At 35.3% G+C, this 14968-nt stretch overlaps 2 protein-coding genes across 4 annotated transcripts; both read right to left on the bottom strand.

The window, feature by feature from the left end:
- Positions 1-284: 284 nt before the first annotated feature.
- Positions 285-9105, bottom strand: tmem71 (transmembrane protein 71). The gene is made up of 10 exons (XM_039654677.2): positions 8999-9105; positions 6911-6961; positions 6760-6808; positions 6477-6686; positions 4519-4709; positions 4236-4427; positions 4058-4124; positions 3869-3927; positions 2844-2893; positions 285-2763 (listed from the first exon to the last, which is right to left on the bottom strand). The coding sequence occupies exons 2-10, from the start codon at positions 6939-6941 to the stop codon at positions 2740-2742; spliced, it is 873 nt and encodes a 290-aa protein (XP_039510611.1). The 5' UTR covers positions 6942-6961; positions 8999-9105; the 3' UTR covers positions 285-2739.
- Positions 9106-10491: 1386 nt separating this feature from the next.
- Positions 10492-14862, bottom strand: ift57 (intraflagellar transport 57 homolog (Chlamydomonas)). 3 transcript variants are annotated; one of them, XM_039654528.2, is made up of 12 exons: positions 14707-14862; positions 14464-14614; positions 13713-13887; positions 13510-13628; positions 13235-13325; positions 12768-12839; positions 11818-11937; positions 11647-11718; positions 11372-11503; positions 11178-11240; positions 10906-10972; positions 10492-10806 (listed from the first exon to the last, which is right to left on the bottom strand). In XM_039654528.2, coding segments are annotated over exons 1-12 (1242 nt in total). In that variant the 5' UTR covers positions 14708-14862; the 3' UTR covers positions 10492-10627. The 3 variants fall into 3 exon arrangements, with proteins under 3 accessions (XP_039510462.2, XP_039510463.2, XP_088987247.1); XM_039654529.2 differs by having other exon boundaries at positions 14694-14847; XM_089131121.1 differs by having other exon boundaries at positions 14464-14846.
- Positions 14863-14968: the final 106 nt, after the last annotated feature.

The raw sequence follows: 14968 nt of genomic DNA on the forward strand, positions 1-14968 counted from the left end.
GTATCACTTTACCTCCCTCACTTCGGATTCATCTTTCCTGAACCCTGGTTAAATTTTCATCCTGCCACCATTACATGAATTATTTTCATGGAACCCAATCTGTTAACAAATAAACCAAACTGTAAATTTCAGTGCATCAGTCAATGCAGGCCCATTACATCACATGTTAATATATAAATACATTAGTAAGAACAATGAACAATGCAGTGATTCCGGTCCTGTGAATTTCAAAAACAATCATATTGAAATTTATTTATCTGGCTAAAAGAGTATGCATTTGTTAAAAAAAAAAAAAATAACAGTGTAACTTAATTAAAGGAATAAACAAAAACTTTTTTGTTTGTATATAAAACTTTATTGATGAAATGGGTAATTTCTCCCCCCAAAATACACTGTAAAACTATTAACCTGTTTTAAAGCCTATTCATTTAATACTTTCTAACATGGCCAAATATCTTTGTGCAAATTCCCTTTTAAGCTTATATTTTACAGTGTATACATGAAACATACTATTCACATTTTACTTTCACATGCAGTGGAATAATAAGTTTGAACTATTTACAGTTTTCTTGTGACACAGATTGTTAAATGCAGGCGTTCACTGCAGTCATCAAAGCTTAAAGGCAGGGAAATAATTTTATATTTAATATATTAATTTGCCTCACTGAATTCTGTAGCAGATCAGTGCACACATTATGAGGCCATTTTAGTACAAACTTTCTGTTACACAGCAGAAGATGCGTTTCTTGCACTTCAATTTTACTGCATGCTTTGGCATGAAATTATATCCGAACACAATTTGTCAATGGTTTAAAGCCATTGTATTAGAATCACCTTGCCTTTTAACTATGTACCCAGTGACTTATTCATTAAATAATTTGCAAGGTAATAATAAATAAAGTTTAAAAAAGACACGAAAATACACAACCTTTTCCTCTTCTGTATTTTCTCCAAATTTTGTTTATATGATCTCTCATGGGATATAAAGGATTAATTGCTTATCTTCCTTATCTAACTGATTGTTGTAATGATAATAATAATAATAATTATTATTATTATTATTATTATAAATATAGCTGCAAGCAGCAATTACAGGACCAGGCACAGCGGCAAAGACATGTAAAGTCAAACTGGAAGTATATATGGTGAGGAGTTTAGGACTTCAAGCTAAAGTCCATAAATAGAAATACTCATAATTTTTGACCAACAGGTGGCACTGTCAGCCTTTTAATATGTGATTGTGCTAATGGCATACTTTTTTTTTTTTTTTTTTTACTGAGATACAGCCTCAAATCCTTTTTAGCATCCTCAACTTTGAACCCTTTGTGCTTGGCCCTTAATAATGATACATATACAGAATACTTAACAATAAATGTTGCCCATTTTTTAGAGCAATATTCATTCAGTCGTGCACTTAAATGTTTCTTTGCTCATGGGCAGTACAAAAACATTTATGCAAACACTGAAGGCAATGCTATTAATTTTAAAACACATTAGATATATATTGGCTACAATATAAATGCATTTGAATGATTCACTTATTCACCTTGGCTTGGTCTTGCTTTCCGATTTTTAGGCATAAACCTCGAAAACAGAAATGCTCATTTGAACACTTCATTTTATCCTTGCTTTGCTTGTTTCCTCATGAATGTCTTTGTTCTCTTCAAAACTGAGCTGCCTTTGAAAAACTCCATCTCCTACAATAACTCAGAGACTTTGTAAGAAATGTTTTATCATACTAATAAAGACAAGTTAAACAACCTCCAAAGGATAGTTCAATTGCACTTAATGCATTTTGTTGTACAGACACAGCTTTTTACTCACAGTTTACCCTTAAATTTCTTGTGAGATCAAATGCCTCGTACGAACGTGACAAAATGATGAAGATATTATACAGTAAATCGAGAACATGTTCTCTTTTGGCAGCACCAATTCCCTGCAAACAGGGTTTAATTGTCTTAGTAATCTAGAGAAAGACCCTGTGAAATAAGAGCATTAAACCCTGTTTTAAGTGCAAAACTGTTATAAATCTAAATATTGCGTTCATATTAGCATTTAAAAATAGCATATTAAAATTTCAGCCCTCTTGAGTCACACAGCAGCACAGATATGTGACTCTAACCCTGGCGAATGGCAAATACACTCCTGTTTTGTATAACAAAGGCACTTGAAAATATGAGGCATCTGTGTAAACCTAAACGACCACTTCTTTTGCTACAACTTCTCAAAAGTTAAACATTTTCTGCAAGGCCATTATATTAAAATGGGTGTTGCAGCAAAATATTTTGGAAATTAGTATCTGATCATCTGACTAAACAAGCTAACACATGATGCCCATGTTTAAGAGCCCAACCAAGCCAAGCTGATGCACTTACAAACACGACTGACACATTTTACTTCTACGTTCTGTCATGCAGGGAATCTCAACTGACTTGCAGAGAATCCCCCAGAATGCCTTTCATTTAGGAAAATTCATCCAATTCTTAAACTTTCACTCAATGATCATTCTGATATGTCTATTTAAAAACACATACATATTTTCCTGTGACAGTAATTTGCCATCATTGGTCCAGCTAAACTTACTCTTCTATAATTATTATTCAGAACTCTTTAGCTGATCAGAGAAAATACCACTACAAAAACTGATATGTAACTAATTTTTAACGCCGATGCAGGATGTGTGTCCATACACTCACTTCCTCTGGACAGGCTTCACACAGATGTGGGTATGGTTCCTCCTCACTCGTTTCTGGAGGTGATGTCCTAAAGTAGAGACAAAAAAATGGATGTTAGATTCTTTATTTAGTCTCATGTTTGTCTTAAGTCTGTACGCAGATTCTCACCTCAGTCTTTGCTCTGCTCCAGTGAACTGCGCTTCCAGGTTTAGACATACCTGAAAGAGAGAAAATGATTTGATAATATTTTACTCCTAAAATAAGAGAAATAAGGTTGATTGATTATATAAATGTCAACCAGCCCGCTCTAAGTCTGATTGGTTTATATATCTGTTATCATGTTGTTCAACAGAAACAAGAACAAATTCAGAAATCATCAATGTAATAATGTTGTTGTTGTTGTTGTTTTTCCTTTAAAAATATTGTGCATGAATCATTCGAGCACATTTTTTGAAGAAATGTCTGTCTTTGTCATTTTAACCTTCAAATGGTCTTCGTTTCCTGTTTACACTTCTGGACTCAACAATTTATTGAGTAATTGTACAAACAATATACATTTTTAATCATACAAATAATATATCTTTTTTTTTTTGCTTTGTTTACCTCTCATCTATTCATTAATGCTGTGTTTTTGGAGATATAAAGTACTTTTGTATCCATATACCACACAATTCCTCAACTACACCATTAGCTTGCATATGAAATATTATTTTTTTATGATACATTGCATTTATGCTCTAGTACTAGGCCTTCATTTCTGTGTAAAAATTTTCAGATTTATGCCAGGGTTTTTTTTTCTCTTTTTTTGACACATGAAGAAAATATATTTAGTTTTTTTTTTCACATTTCCCATTCATTTCATATTGACAATGTGGAGTCATATTGACCCCGAAGACCAGAAGTGTAAACATTTTTTTACATACCTTCAGAACAACTGAATGAAGCCCAGTTTTTGTGTGTAGATAATGTATGAAAAGTCACAAAATCTTATTCCACTGAGATGAAGGGTACCTTTTTTTTATTAAGTAAAAGTGGGGTCGTATAGACCCCATGACCAAATTGAGGGCTACAAACATAATAACTTGGCTCAAAACAATTCATTAAGTGTACTTTTCCACTAAAGAATATGTCAGAAGAATTACAGAAGAATAATAGTGACTAAGCTTGCTATTTTACTTGATTTGGTTACTCACATATAGATGAAAGCAGAACCATGAATGCCACGGCTGCAGAAACACTTCCCAGCAGCCACCTGTGAGGATTATGGTGTCATTAATCTATGAGATGAAAAGCTCCTTTTTCATTACTAATGAACCACTCAGACAGAAATATCTCTCTCTATCTCTCTAAAACACACACACACACACACACAGTTTCATTACCCAGAGGAGATGGCAATGCACAGGCACAGAGTGAGGATGAGGAGAAGGACTTTCCGGAGCACAGTTTCTGAAACAAAAATATAATAACAATCTGTTTCTTATTTTCCATATTCATCAGACACTCACTGTAGGCAAGGATGGGAGCTGTAGTTCTGTTTCATTCGCCCTTTTCTCTCACCTGACGATGTCTTGCTGGATGAACTATAACTATTGAGGTGACAGACAGATGGGGGAGGAACATCCAGGAGACCGCTCACTGATTGGCTGAATTGTTCAGGGGCGGAGCAAGACTCGCACGGTGGCTCCTCCTCTTCTTCAAGCTGAGTCTGAGGAGGCACTTTATCTGAAGAGGAAACAGGATCTGTGGCATCTATAAAGGAACACACGCACATGATTACTAAAAGTGAACAGGCAACTATTTTAAACTATTTCTTTAACTCCAAAATTAGAATCCTCCTAACCGTAGGTGAAGCTGATAGGTCTATCTTTCTCATAGCTGTGGTCCAGCTCCTCCCATGATGATAACTGGATTGGGGTGATTGGGTCAGATCTTCTAAAAACACTTCCTTCCAGCCAGGACTGGCATGATTGGCTCATATCACTCAGAAGGCTGGCCAGTGACCTTTTTCCTCGACGCCGTCGTCTGAATATGCTAACACGCACACACACACACACAAACATGTCACATTGGTGTCCATGTTTCATGGGAATTTTTCAAAGACATAATTATTTTTATACATAACAAATTTAATATTTTATCTCCTATTTCCACCTCTCACAGAAAACTTTCTGCATTTTTACATTTTCAAAAAACTTTTACTTTCTGGGGACATTTGGTCGGTAGGTTAAACACACACACACTCACACTCACACACACTAAAGTTTCATTATTCTGCCAAATCTAAAGTTGCTTTTTAACCCTCATAGACCCCAGCATTGATATGTATGATGTATTCGTTTTACACATCATAAAAAACTATTTTGTTAAGGCAGATTTGTGTCGGGGTAAATTTTGAAAAAAAAAAAATGCAGAAAAATTTCAACATTTAGGGTTGCAAAATGTTACCATTATTTTTTGATACAGTAAGAAAAAGTTTTGAATCCACAATGTATTTGAAATATAATAAATGTTTTATACCAGTAAAGATAGAGTCATGAGAAGTTTAAAACAATTTAAATGTTGCATTAAATATTCATTTCAAAGCATATTTTAAATATAATATAGTACTTTTAATACCACCTACATTCATTTTTTTTTTTAAGTATATGCTATTATATGTATAGTCCTAAATGAGACAATAATGACAATACTTCTAAGAAATCACCTGAATTTTTTTTTTTGCATCATTCATCGAATAGGCTCCAATTGTGACAATAGAAAAAGTTTGATTAGAATTTCAGAATTTCATTTTTGCTACACAGAGAATTCAAGTACATTCAAAATTTCATTGCATGTAAGCCTTTTCTTATCACTAGACATAGGTTAGAAATATATGTATTTTTAAATCCAGCCTCTCACGGGGATTTCGGATGCCCCAACGCCTGTGATGAGACGACTCAACGCCTGTGATGAGATGACTCAACGCCTGCGATATGTTATGGCGCCGTTTGATTCATAAACAATATTTATATTTAATATTTATATTTAAACAATATGAATGTAAGCCAGAGGAGAACTGGCCCCCGACTGGTTTTTTCTCCATCCAATCTGATGGAGTTTGGTTCCTTGCCACTGTCGCCTTGCTTTTGGCTTGCTTTGAGCTTGCTCAGTTGGGGTTATTTATTTAGTGTTTAGCAATGTTGTTGATCTGTGTTGTGCTACTTACATGTTATCACTGTGAAGCTGCTTTGATACAATCTGTATTATGAAAAGCGCTATATAAATAAATGTGACTTGACTTGACTTGACTAAATATTAGATGTCAAATACTAAACAGATAATAAATAAACAGATAAAGTAAACAAACACATTAGTTCTAAATGTGTTTTTATAAACAAATGTGTTTTTTTATTAAACAAATCAATTTGTTCTACATTGATTCAAATTAAACACTGTGTCATCTGAATTGCATCATATTGTGTGACTTTAGCAAGCTGTGGCATTTAAACTACTGTGATGAATTTCAGAGTGCCATGTACCACCATGTACATGTATGTATAGTACCAATATTTTTTGAAAGCAAGGTATTAAATAATTGCTTTTAAACAAACATTGCAATTTGCTTTGCTGGCTCTGAGGGTTAATTAAGAAATCAACTACTAGAGCCAACACACAATTGTGAAAATACTGTAGTGTATTTTAGCATAGGCGGAACGAAATCCAGAAACAAATATTTAAAGTTTTAAAAGATAGTCTGAAATCCAGCTCATTCATACTCACAGCACACACAACAAAAACAAACACTGTCATGAATCTCACCGGACAAGATTCTCTTTGTATGAGACGCTGGTGTGTGAGGGAGTCAGGGTGACGTTACCCTCGTCGTCTGTGCTAAAACTGTCCTCTGTCAGTACATAATAACCGTTGGCTAGTAGGCGGGGGCTTCGGCGACATGCACACACAGAGCCTGTCAGCGGATTGGTGGAAAAACACTCATAGGAGGAATCAGAGAAGTGGGAGACGTCAAGACTGAAAAGAGAAACAGCATTATAGCAAGGAAGAACCTATAAAGATATGCTGCTGCTTGTCTACATGCTCATACCTGTGACAAATATGTTCAGCCTCCTGCCTCCTGGTCTTAATCGGAGAACCTATGACAAACACCAGGTCAGCATTACAACAGTCTTATCAATGAATGAGCGCAAGATAGAGGGAGAATGAGAGACAGAGATGTGATATGAGGGCACACGTACTTGTAACCGCTCCTTTGAAGAAGTAAGCCATGGCTTATGCTGCATCCAAACCTGTAATACACAAAATAATATTCAGCTCTAATGGATAGTACATAATCTACCAAATAAACACATATTGGTTTTGAATTATTTCTCTATTATTATTTTTTCTTCACATGGATGCTCTTGAATAATTCATACATCAAACAGAAACATTTTAATATGAGGATCAAATGAAAGAAAAAAAAATACATATAAATGCAAATTATTATATATGGATATGAATAAATCAGTACTGATGAATGGTGATTGTAAAGAATGAAAAGGACAAAATAATACAAGGTAACACAAGTCCACATTTGCTCTCTGGAAACAGGATCAAATGAAAACATTTTTACAGATCCGTCACTTTTCTGCTATAGAGCTTAAGTCATTAATAAAACAATAATAATATAACTATACAAGTGTACTGCTAATTATTCTACAATTAGTCTTAAACAGAATGTAAAAAAAATCTAAATTAAAAAAGAAAATCACAGAAATATTAAAAAGTAAATAAATGGTTGCGGACTAAATATGTAGTAAAATAAAATGTAAAATTATGACATGGAATGGAATTACAGGGATTTAATGGATGTCTAAAGAAATTAGGTCAAATGAGAGGAAAGACTTACTTTGTTGTTATTTTTTTCTAGATATTTTTTGTAGATCAAATGTACAAAAATACATGTATTTCATGAAATAAAATGAATCATTGAATGAAAAATGGGGAGGGGTGTCTGACAGGATGTGAATGGAGTGGGATGGGGGAATCAGGGAGCCATGATGATACAAAAGGGGATGATGCTGGCAAAGTAGGTGGAGACCAGTTACTGTACTTCCTGTTAACTACTTCCTGCCTGGAGATAAACGATTGGCTGATCAGAGTGTCATGCATGTGTGTTCAGCTGCAGCTGCTATCAGAGAAGCTGAGGAGACCAACGGCAACAAATGAGGGAGCACAATAATCCATGCGCTCTCGCTCTCTCTCTCTCTCTCAGAAAGTAGCTTTTTTGTTTTCTCAAAAATCAGTTCCCAGAGTGATCACATGACAAACTTCTTTCATTTATGTTTGCGTTTGAACAGAAAGTCCCCCAAACTCTCACACGCATTTCCTGTAGTCTCTGCGTTTAGAAACACAAGGACTGCAAGATTAACATTACAACATTATTAGTATTACTGAAAGTTGCAAATACATTAAAAACAAGGCAAACTATGAGGAAATGTTGATATTGCAGCAGAGTGCACAGTGAAATGAGTAGCTGCAATATCAAAGCATTACTGAAATGCATGCCAACCACACATGCACACAAACAGATTCATAAGCTCTGAATAACTGATTTATGGCTTTACTTCCATTCTTATATACTTAACAATTTAATGAGAAATTGTCATTTAACCCATTTAAGACTTAAGAGAGAAAAAAACTGAATGTTGACGTTTCTAAAATTAATATTTGATGCATTGTCTATTTCTTGTATTTTGCATTGTCTATTTCATTGTCAGTTGACTGGGATTTCTCTGTTTACTTGTTTTTTCTTCTCAAAAAAAATCTTAATGTACAGCACTTTGGTCTACCTTTTTTATTAAATAAAATGGTTAACAGGTAAAATAAAACCTTACAGTTTTCATAAATAATTTGAATAAAAAAAACTGATAATACCCGATTACTTTGAAGGGAATAACAGAATAATTACTGTTATTTAACTCAGAATAAAATTTTAAAAAGTAATCTGGCGTCCTCGTTATCTTAATGCCCTGCCTGTTTAGTTCTGCGTTCAGGTTCAGACGCTCCTCGAGTCTTTGTTGCGCGGCCTGCAGCAGTTACGATGCGCGAGACACATTCACACACACATATCGAGCTGAGAGTATTGTATAATATGGCAAACATACAATTCCATAAATCAGTGTACAAAAATAATATATAAGGTGATTATGCTGAAGCATAATACTAACATCCGGTTACTTCTCGACACATTCTTTAGCGCTGAATCTGCCTTGTACCTAACGTAATTGCACAACACATATAGAAGTAATACGATTTAAAAAGAGGAGAAAAACAACACTTACCTAAACCAAGGAGAATGCGGATAGCGGCGCTGCTGTCTGTCCGCTTACTTACAAACATTGGCATGCATGAAGAACCACGCCTACAGTCTGAGAGAGAGAGAGAGAGAGAGAGAGAGAGAGAGAGAGAGAGAGAGAGAGAGAGAGAGAGAGAGAGAGAGAGAGAGAGAGAGAGAGAGAGAGAGAGAGAGAGAGAGAGAGAGAGATCAAAACAACGCTGTTGGAAACAAAACTTCTCTGAAGAATAACCAGTAGGCCTAATGCAAAAGATATTTGACCAACTCACCAAATTAATCGTATTTATAAATTAATTATGTATATTTGTATATCACGATGGAAAAGATTCACCCAAAAATGAAAATCATTTACTTAGGCTACCTCATGTCATTCAAAACCATCGCCTGTAAAAAAAAAAAGAAACTGTATGTCTTTCTTCGGCTGACGTCGAAATGGTGACACAAAAAGTCCCAGCTACGAAATAAAAAAATCATAATTATGACACTAGTCATAATTATTCAATAGATAATAATTGCTTTAAATAGCTCATTGTTTTTGATTAATTGAATATATGATGTTAGCTAACTGCATGACTTGTATTAAATGTACATAGAACTGTACATTTGTGACTTATGGATATTACTTTGACAAACTCACCTCTTATAACAGATTAATCTAATTTGTAATGCAGAAACATGCATTTTGTGCTTTGAAACAAAAATTATAGTGAAAAGCACTATTCAAATAAATGTCAATTATGAAAAAATTAATTATGACAAATACATTATTTTATTTTTTATATTATAAGATAAAAATGACATAATGTCAAAGTCATACTGTCATATTTAGACTTTTTATTGCATAATTATGAATTGGCATCACACAATTTTCTAAGTTTTGGGGCAGAAATGGGCTTGCATTGTATGGACAAAAATATTCTTCTAAAAAGAAATGATGGCGAAGAGATGATTACTATCCCTTTAAATGTAAATGTCTGAGCTTTCGGAGCACCAGATATTCAGGCTCAGAATCTCAAAAGTACAAAGACTGATACAGTTCTGTAACTGTAATTCTGATTTTATTTCAGCTTTTAGTGCGTGTGTCAGACAAAATATAAGTTATAAGTCTGTAGATAGTTTCAGGGATTCATTATTCATCATTTAAATTCCCAGTTAGGAATATTCAGTTGCATAGTTGATTATTAAACCATTTACAGTTGCTGTTAGTACTCTTTTTTTTTACTTGTGAATTCCTATAAACATTACAATTCAAAAGAGAGAATATTCAACAAGTATTGTTCTTAGGCTGAACACAGACTCTACAAATGTTTCCTGAGGATGTGGACTGATAAACTGCGCTTGTGCATATGAACTAAAGTAGACCAGAATAATCTCTAGTGTTTCTCTGCAGTGTGTGAGGATGACATCATGGAACAGTTACATGTGTGTGCAATGCTCTGGGGACGGTTACGCAAGATAAAACTCTGAGAGTTCTCACTGTTCTAGTGAGAATATTTTTTTTTTTATTGTTCAATACAATTTTTTTAGTTATTTACACTTAAAAACACATCTAAACTCAACAAAATATTTATATAAAATATAACCAACACACAACATCACCAGCTCTGAGTTTGACTCAGTAAGTCTGTGCGTTGGGCTCTAATAGGTGTGTAGCATGCATGTCTCTGGTCATGTTGTTTTTCTCTCTGAGTTTGGATTGTAGTAACGTGTGCTGCACCACTCCCATCCGAACATCCATCTGCTCAATTTCCTGCTTCAGCTTGGTCAAACTCTGACGGATCTTCACCACTGGAGCTGCATCACAAAACACACGGACAAGCATAAACTCCAGCTTACATAAACAAACTGCACCATCAGTAGAGGGAAAGATTGTTTGTTGTGCGTGCGGTTTACCTCCATCAGACATGCTGCTGCCTTTCTCTTCCATTTCCTGTTTCACTTTCTCTAGCTCCTCACTGATCTTAAGCACAAATATTAGCACGTTATTATCTGAATATTGTGTGGCTACTGGCTATTTGGACATAGAAAGGCTATATACATTTATTTATTAAAAACACTGATGCTTTTTAATTCTTACTCTGTTGTAACCAAAAGATGGTCAAATCATTGCTAATGCTAATATTCTGTGACTCTTGCGATAGCATCACAAGTTTTTTTAGACTCACCTCAGCCAGAATCCTGGTTCTCTCTGTGACACCTCCACTGGCCTGCTGATAAAGCTCTTTTACCTGACGAACAAAAACACATGATCAGCCTGTGTTTTGATTGGTTGAGGGTAACATGCGATTGACCATCCTGTGTTTTAACTGGTTGAGGGTAAGTAATACATTTTGGGGTTTTGATTGGTCAAGATGTTCACCTTGTTGAGCTGTGATTGTGCTTGGCGGTATTCTGAAATGAGATGCTCGAGCTGAGTATTGAGATATTTCTCACGACTGCTCACTTTCTCCAGAGTTTTACTGATGTCCTCTCTCAGCTTAAACAGACAACCCTGAACACACACACACACAATGTAAATAAATATAAATATAATATGTAAATCTATAAATATAAATATATATAGGTTTAATATTTCACATTATTATCCATTTTAAAATGATTTTTAAGAACATCAGTTATGGATGGATGGATGACCTTGGCGTCGTGCAAGGACGTGTTGATGCCATCTTGATGTTGATGCATTTGATCAAGGTGAATCCTCCAATCCTGAAACACAGTAACCTGTTACTCCACATTCAGCCATTCAGAGTCTCTCCATCACCATGCAGATGAGATACAGCGATTAAAGGTTGAGGAATTTGAGACCTTGTTGTCAGTGCGGATGGTGACTTTAAGTTGTGGAAGAACTCGCTCCACCTCTAGATTCCACTCAGCAGCATCAACATCTGACTCCAGAACCACTGCAGGCCTTGAACCACTGAGCTCCTAAACACACATATATCTGACTTTTACTGTACATCCTGTGTAAAAGGTTATGTTCTAGCTCTTTAATATATTAATAAAAATCCCTCCTAACTGGTATAAAGGACTGGGCTATTCATGCTTTGTAGCACACACACAAATATAACCTCTCATATGGAACAACTTACAATCTCCAGAAAAAAAAAAGTAATTACTCCTTTAAAGTCTATATTATATGTAAGGATAATCCACGGCTAGCTGTGGATCAAATGATTTTAATGCACGATCCGGAATCCATTCAAATCATTTAATGCACAGACAGCAGTGGATTTCCCGCTTATACCATGGTCATTTGCTAGCATTGACAATTTAAAGATGTTAATGTTGTTTGCATTACAATATTATATTATAAGAGTAAAAATGAGGGTTATTGTTTTTGTGTTACGACTCATTAGCATTCTGCTTTCTTTAAATAAGACACAAAATTGAAGCAGAGTGTTGCAAGATCACATTCATTTGAATTAATTAATTAGCATTTATTTGAATTAATTATCGAGATCGAGAGAGAGAGATAGATAGATAGGGGGGGGGGGGGGGGGGATTACTAAAATTTGCAGGCAGTGATACGTTTCTGTGTGTGCAGCGCAATCTCCGATCTCAATGTGCTAGTGATTGTGTGTGTGATTGTCTACAATGAAAACGCATTGATATAGACGGTTAAACTGACTGGAATTACCTGTGCATTAAACTGTTTTAATGCACACCTTCCAGCCAATCAGAATTAAGAATTCAGAAAGACCATATAGTATAATACTAAATAAAATGCACATGCGAATATTTCAAATAAAACTCACACTCTGATTGGTTCTGGTCTTCAGTGCATCTAAATCAAGTCCGTCCTCTTCCTCATACTCCTCATCCTCCTGCTGAAGATCCACATTTTTAATGAGTGTAAGTGTGATTCACTTTAGACATGAGTTTGTGTGTGATTCACTGTCAAGTCTTCCTCCTGTGTGAATCAGGGGTGGGCCATAGTACCATACATTTATATTATGATATTTTCTATTTTTGTTGATAAAATATATCACCCATCTGATGCACAACAATAACCAAACTAAAAGTAAGGTGTTTGTATACATTTGTCAAATAAATTGCGAAAAAAATACAGCTTCTCTAAAAACAAATATATAAAAATGCCATTTATATCTCAAGGTATTTTTAATACAAACAAACACTGGAGCTAAATTACTCAATCCAATTTACAACACTGAAAAAAAGGAAGGGGAAGCTTAGCTTAGAATAGGGTTTAAGTGTGACTCACTATCATCTCTTCTTCCACTTTACTGAGTGTGAGCTCAGCATCATCTTCCTGAACACAATCATCTTCCACCTCCACAGATGGGTACAGAGGCCTGAAAAAGAGAAAACACCAGCTGTGTTATTGTTTGTGTGTAGAGTGGGAACAGAAAGTTTTTGAACCCTGGTGAAATTTGTGGTTCTACTACAACAAGATTGATATTAAAACTAAAGCAGCGAAGAACATCATCCCAACCTGCATTCAGCTCATGATGTGTGCACCGTTATGTATATGTGTACCTGTTCCATACAAAGCCTTTACTCTTTAGTGCTTTTTCTACCAGCTGGTCTAGAACATTACAGACATGCTCTCCAGATCCAGACTTCAGCTTAGATGGGGGGAAATCAACCTGGCCACCCTATAAACACACACATATACAGTGATAATCATGAAACCCAAATGCATCACACACTTGCATCACATCACTGTGATAATGTCTGACCAGGGCACGCAGCTCAGACAGGATGTTGGAGACGGTGGCATTGGGGTCGTCGTACTCCTGCGGTGCATCAAACGGCCGTCCACACAGGGAAATCAACCAGGCGGCAATTACACTGAACATATAGAACTGCTCTCCAGGATTTGACAACACGTGAGGGCTAGAGACAAAATAATGCCTGAAAAACAGAGAAAACATGTATTTGAACAAATCTCTGATTGAGAAGAAACACTGAACAAATATACAGATTTAATTGATTTTGAATTGATTCGTAGAATTTTACTGATATTATTAATAATATTAGCCAGAAACAATATTCATATATTGTAACATGTTAATATAAAAAAAAAAACAGAAACCAAGCAAATGCAAAGTATGACGAGTTTTAATGATGCTGACAAAAAACTCAAATCTCAAGCAGATAACAGCCAAAAAATTAAAACAATGTGGGAATGTGTCAAGAATAAATACACAAAATAATACACAAATAGCATAAACCAAAAAAAAAAAAAAACAATGAAAAAAGGATACTATTGCTGCCTTACTAACACCATGCTATCGGAAATTTCCTAATTCCCAGTTGTGATTATTACGAGTTCATCGCATTCGAATTTTACTTTGAGTAAGGAAACTAGGAAACGTTAACTTAGTAGCAGTATTTTTTACGATGATTCCGATAGCACGTGAAGGCGGCATATAAAACATGATAATGCCTTATAATCCACATATAAAGTAGCGATTCTGAATCTCTCACCTGGACAGAGGTTTGATGTTGTGTTTGTCCAGAACCTGCTGCTCATAATCCAGAACTTTGAGTTTATCCAGCAGATCCTCCATTAGCACGAACATCTGATGGACCGAACCGGGTCCGCGCTCTTCCTCCTCCGCCATCCCTCTCTCTCTCACTGTTCACATTCAAAAAGCTTTATTGGCAAGACAAACGGGTTTAAACCTTAATTACACATTATAGCTATGTATACACACATATTTCTCCTACTCTGTGTATTTTTGTCAGGTTGTTTCCCGCAGGCGGCAGGCTAACGTTACATTATTAGGGGACTCAGGATGTTGTAGTTACTGTCGTCAAGAATGACGTCAGACACGATAATGGCCATGATAGGAAACAAAATAATAGTACTGAACAGTGACGGATGATAATACACAATGAGCAATAATGAATGATATAGCATATTTGACTTGTAAATAAAACGGTGATAGCAGCAAGCAAAGACTTAATATGACTGTTTGACTGAAAGTTT

This window comes from Pimephales promelas, chromosome 5, assembly GCF_988280905.1.
Source record: "Pimephales promelas chromosome 5, fPimPro1.hap1.1, whole genome shotgun sequence".
NCBI classification, from domain to species: Eukaryota; Metazoa; Chordata; class Actinopteri; order Cypriniformes; family Leuciscidae; genus Pimephales; species Pimephales promelas.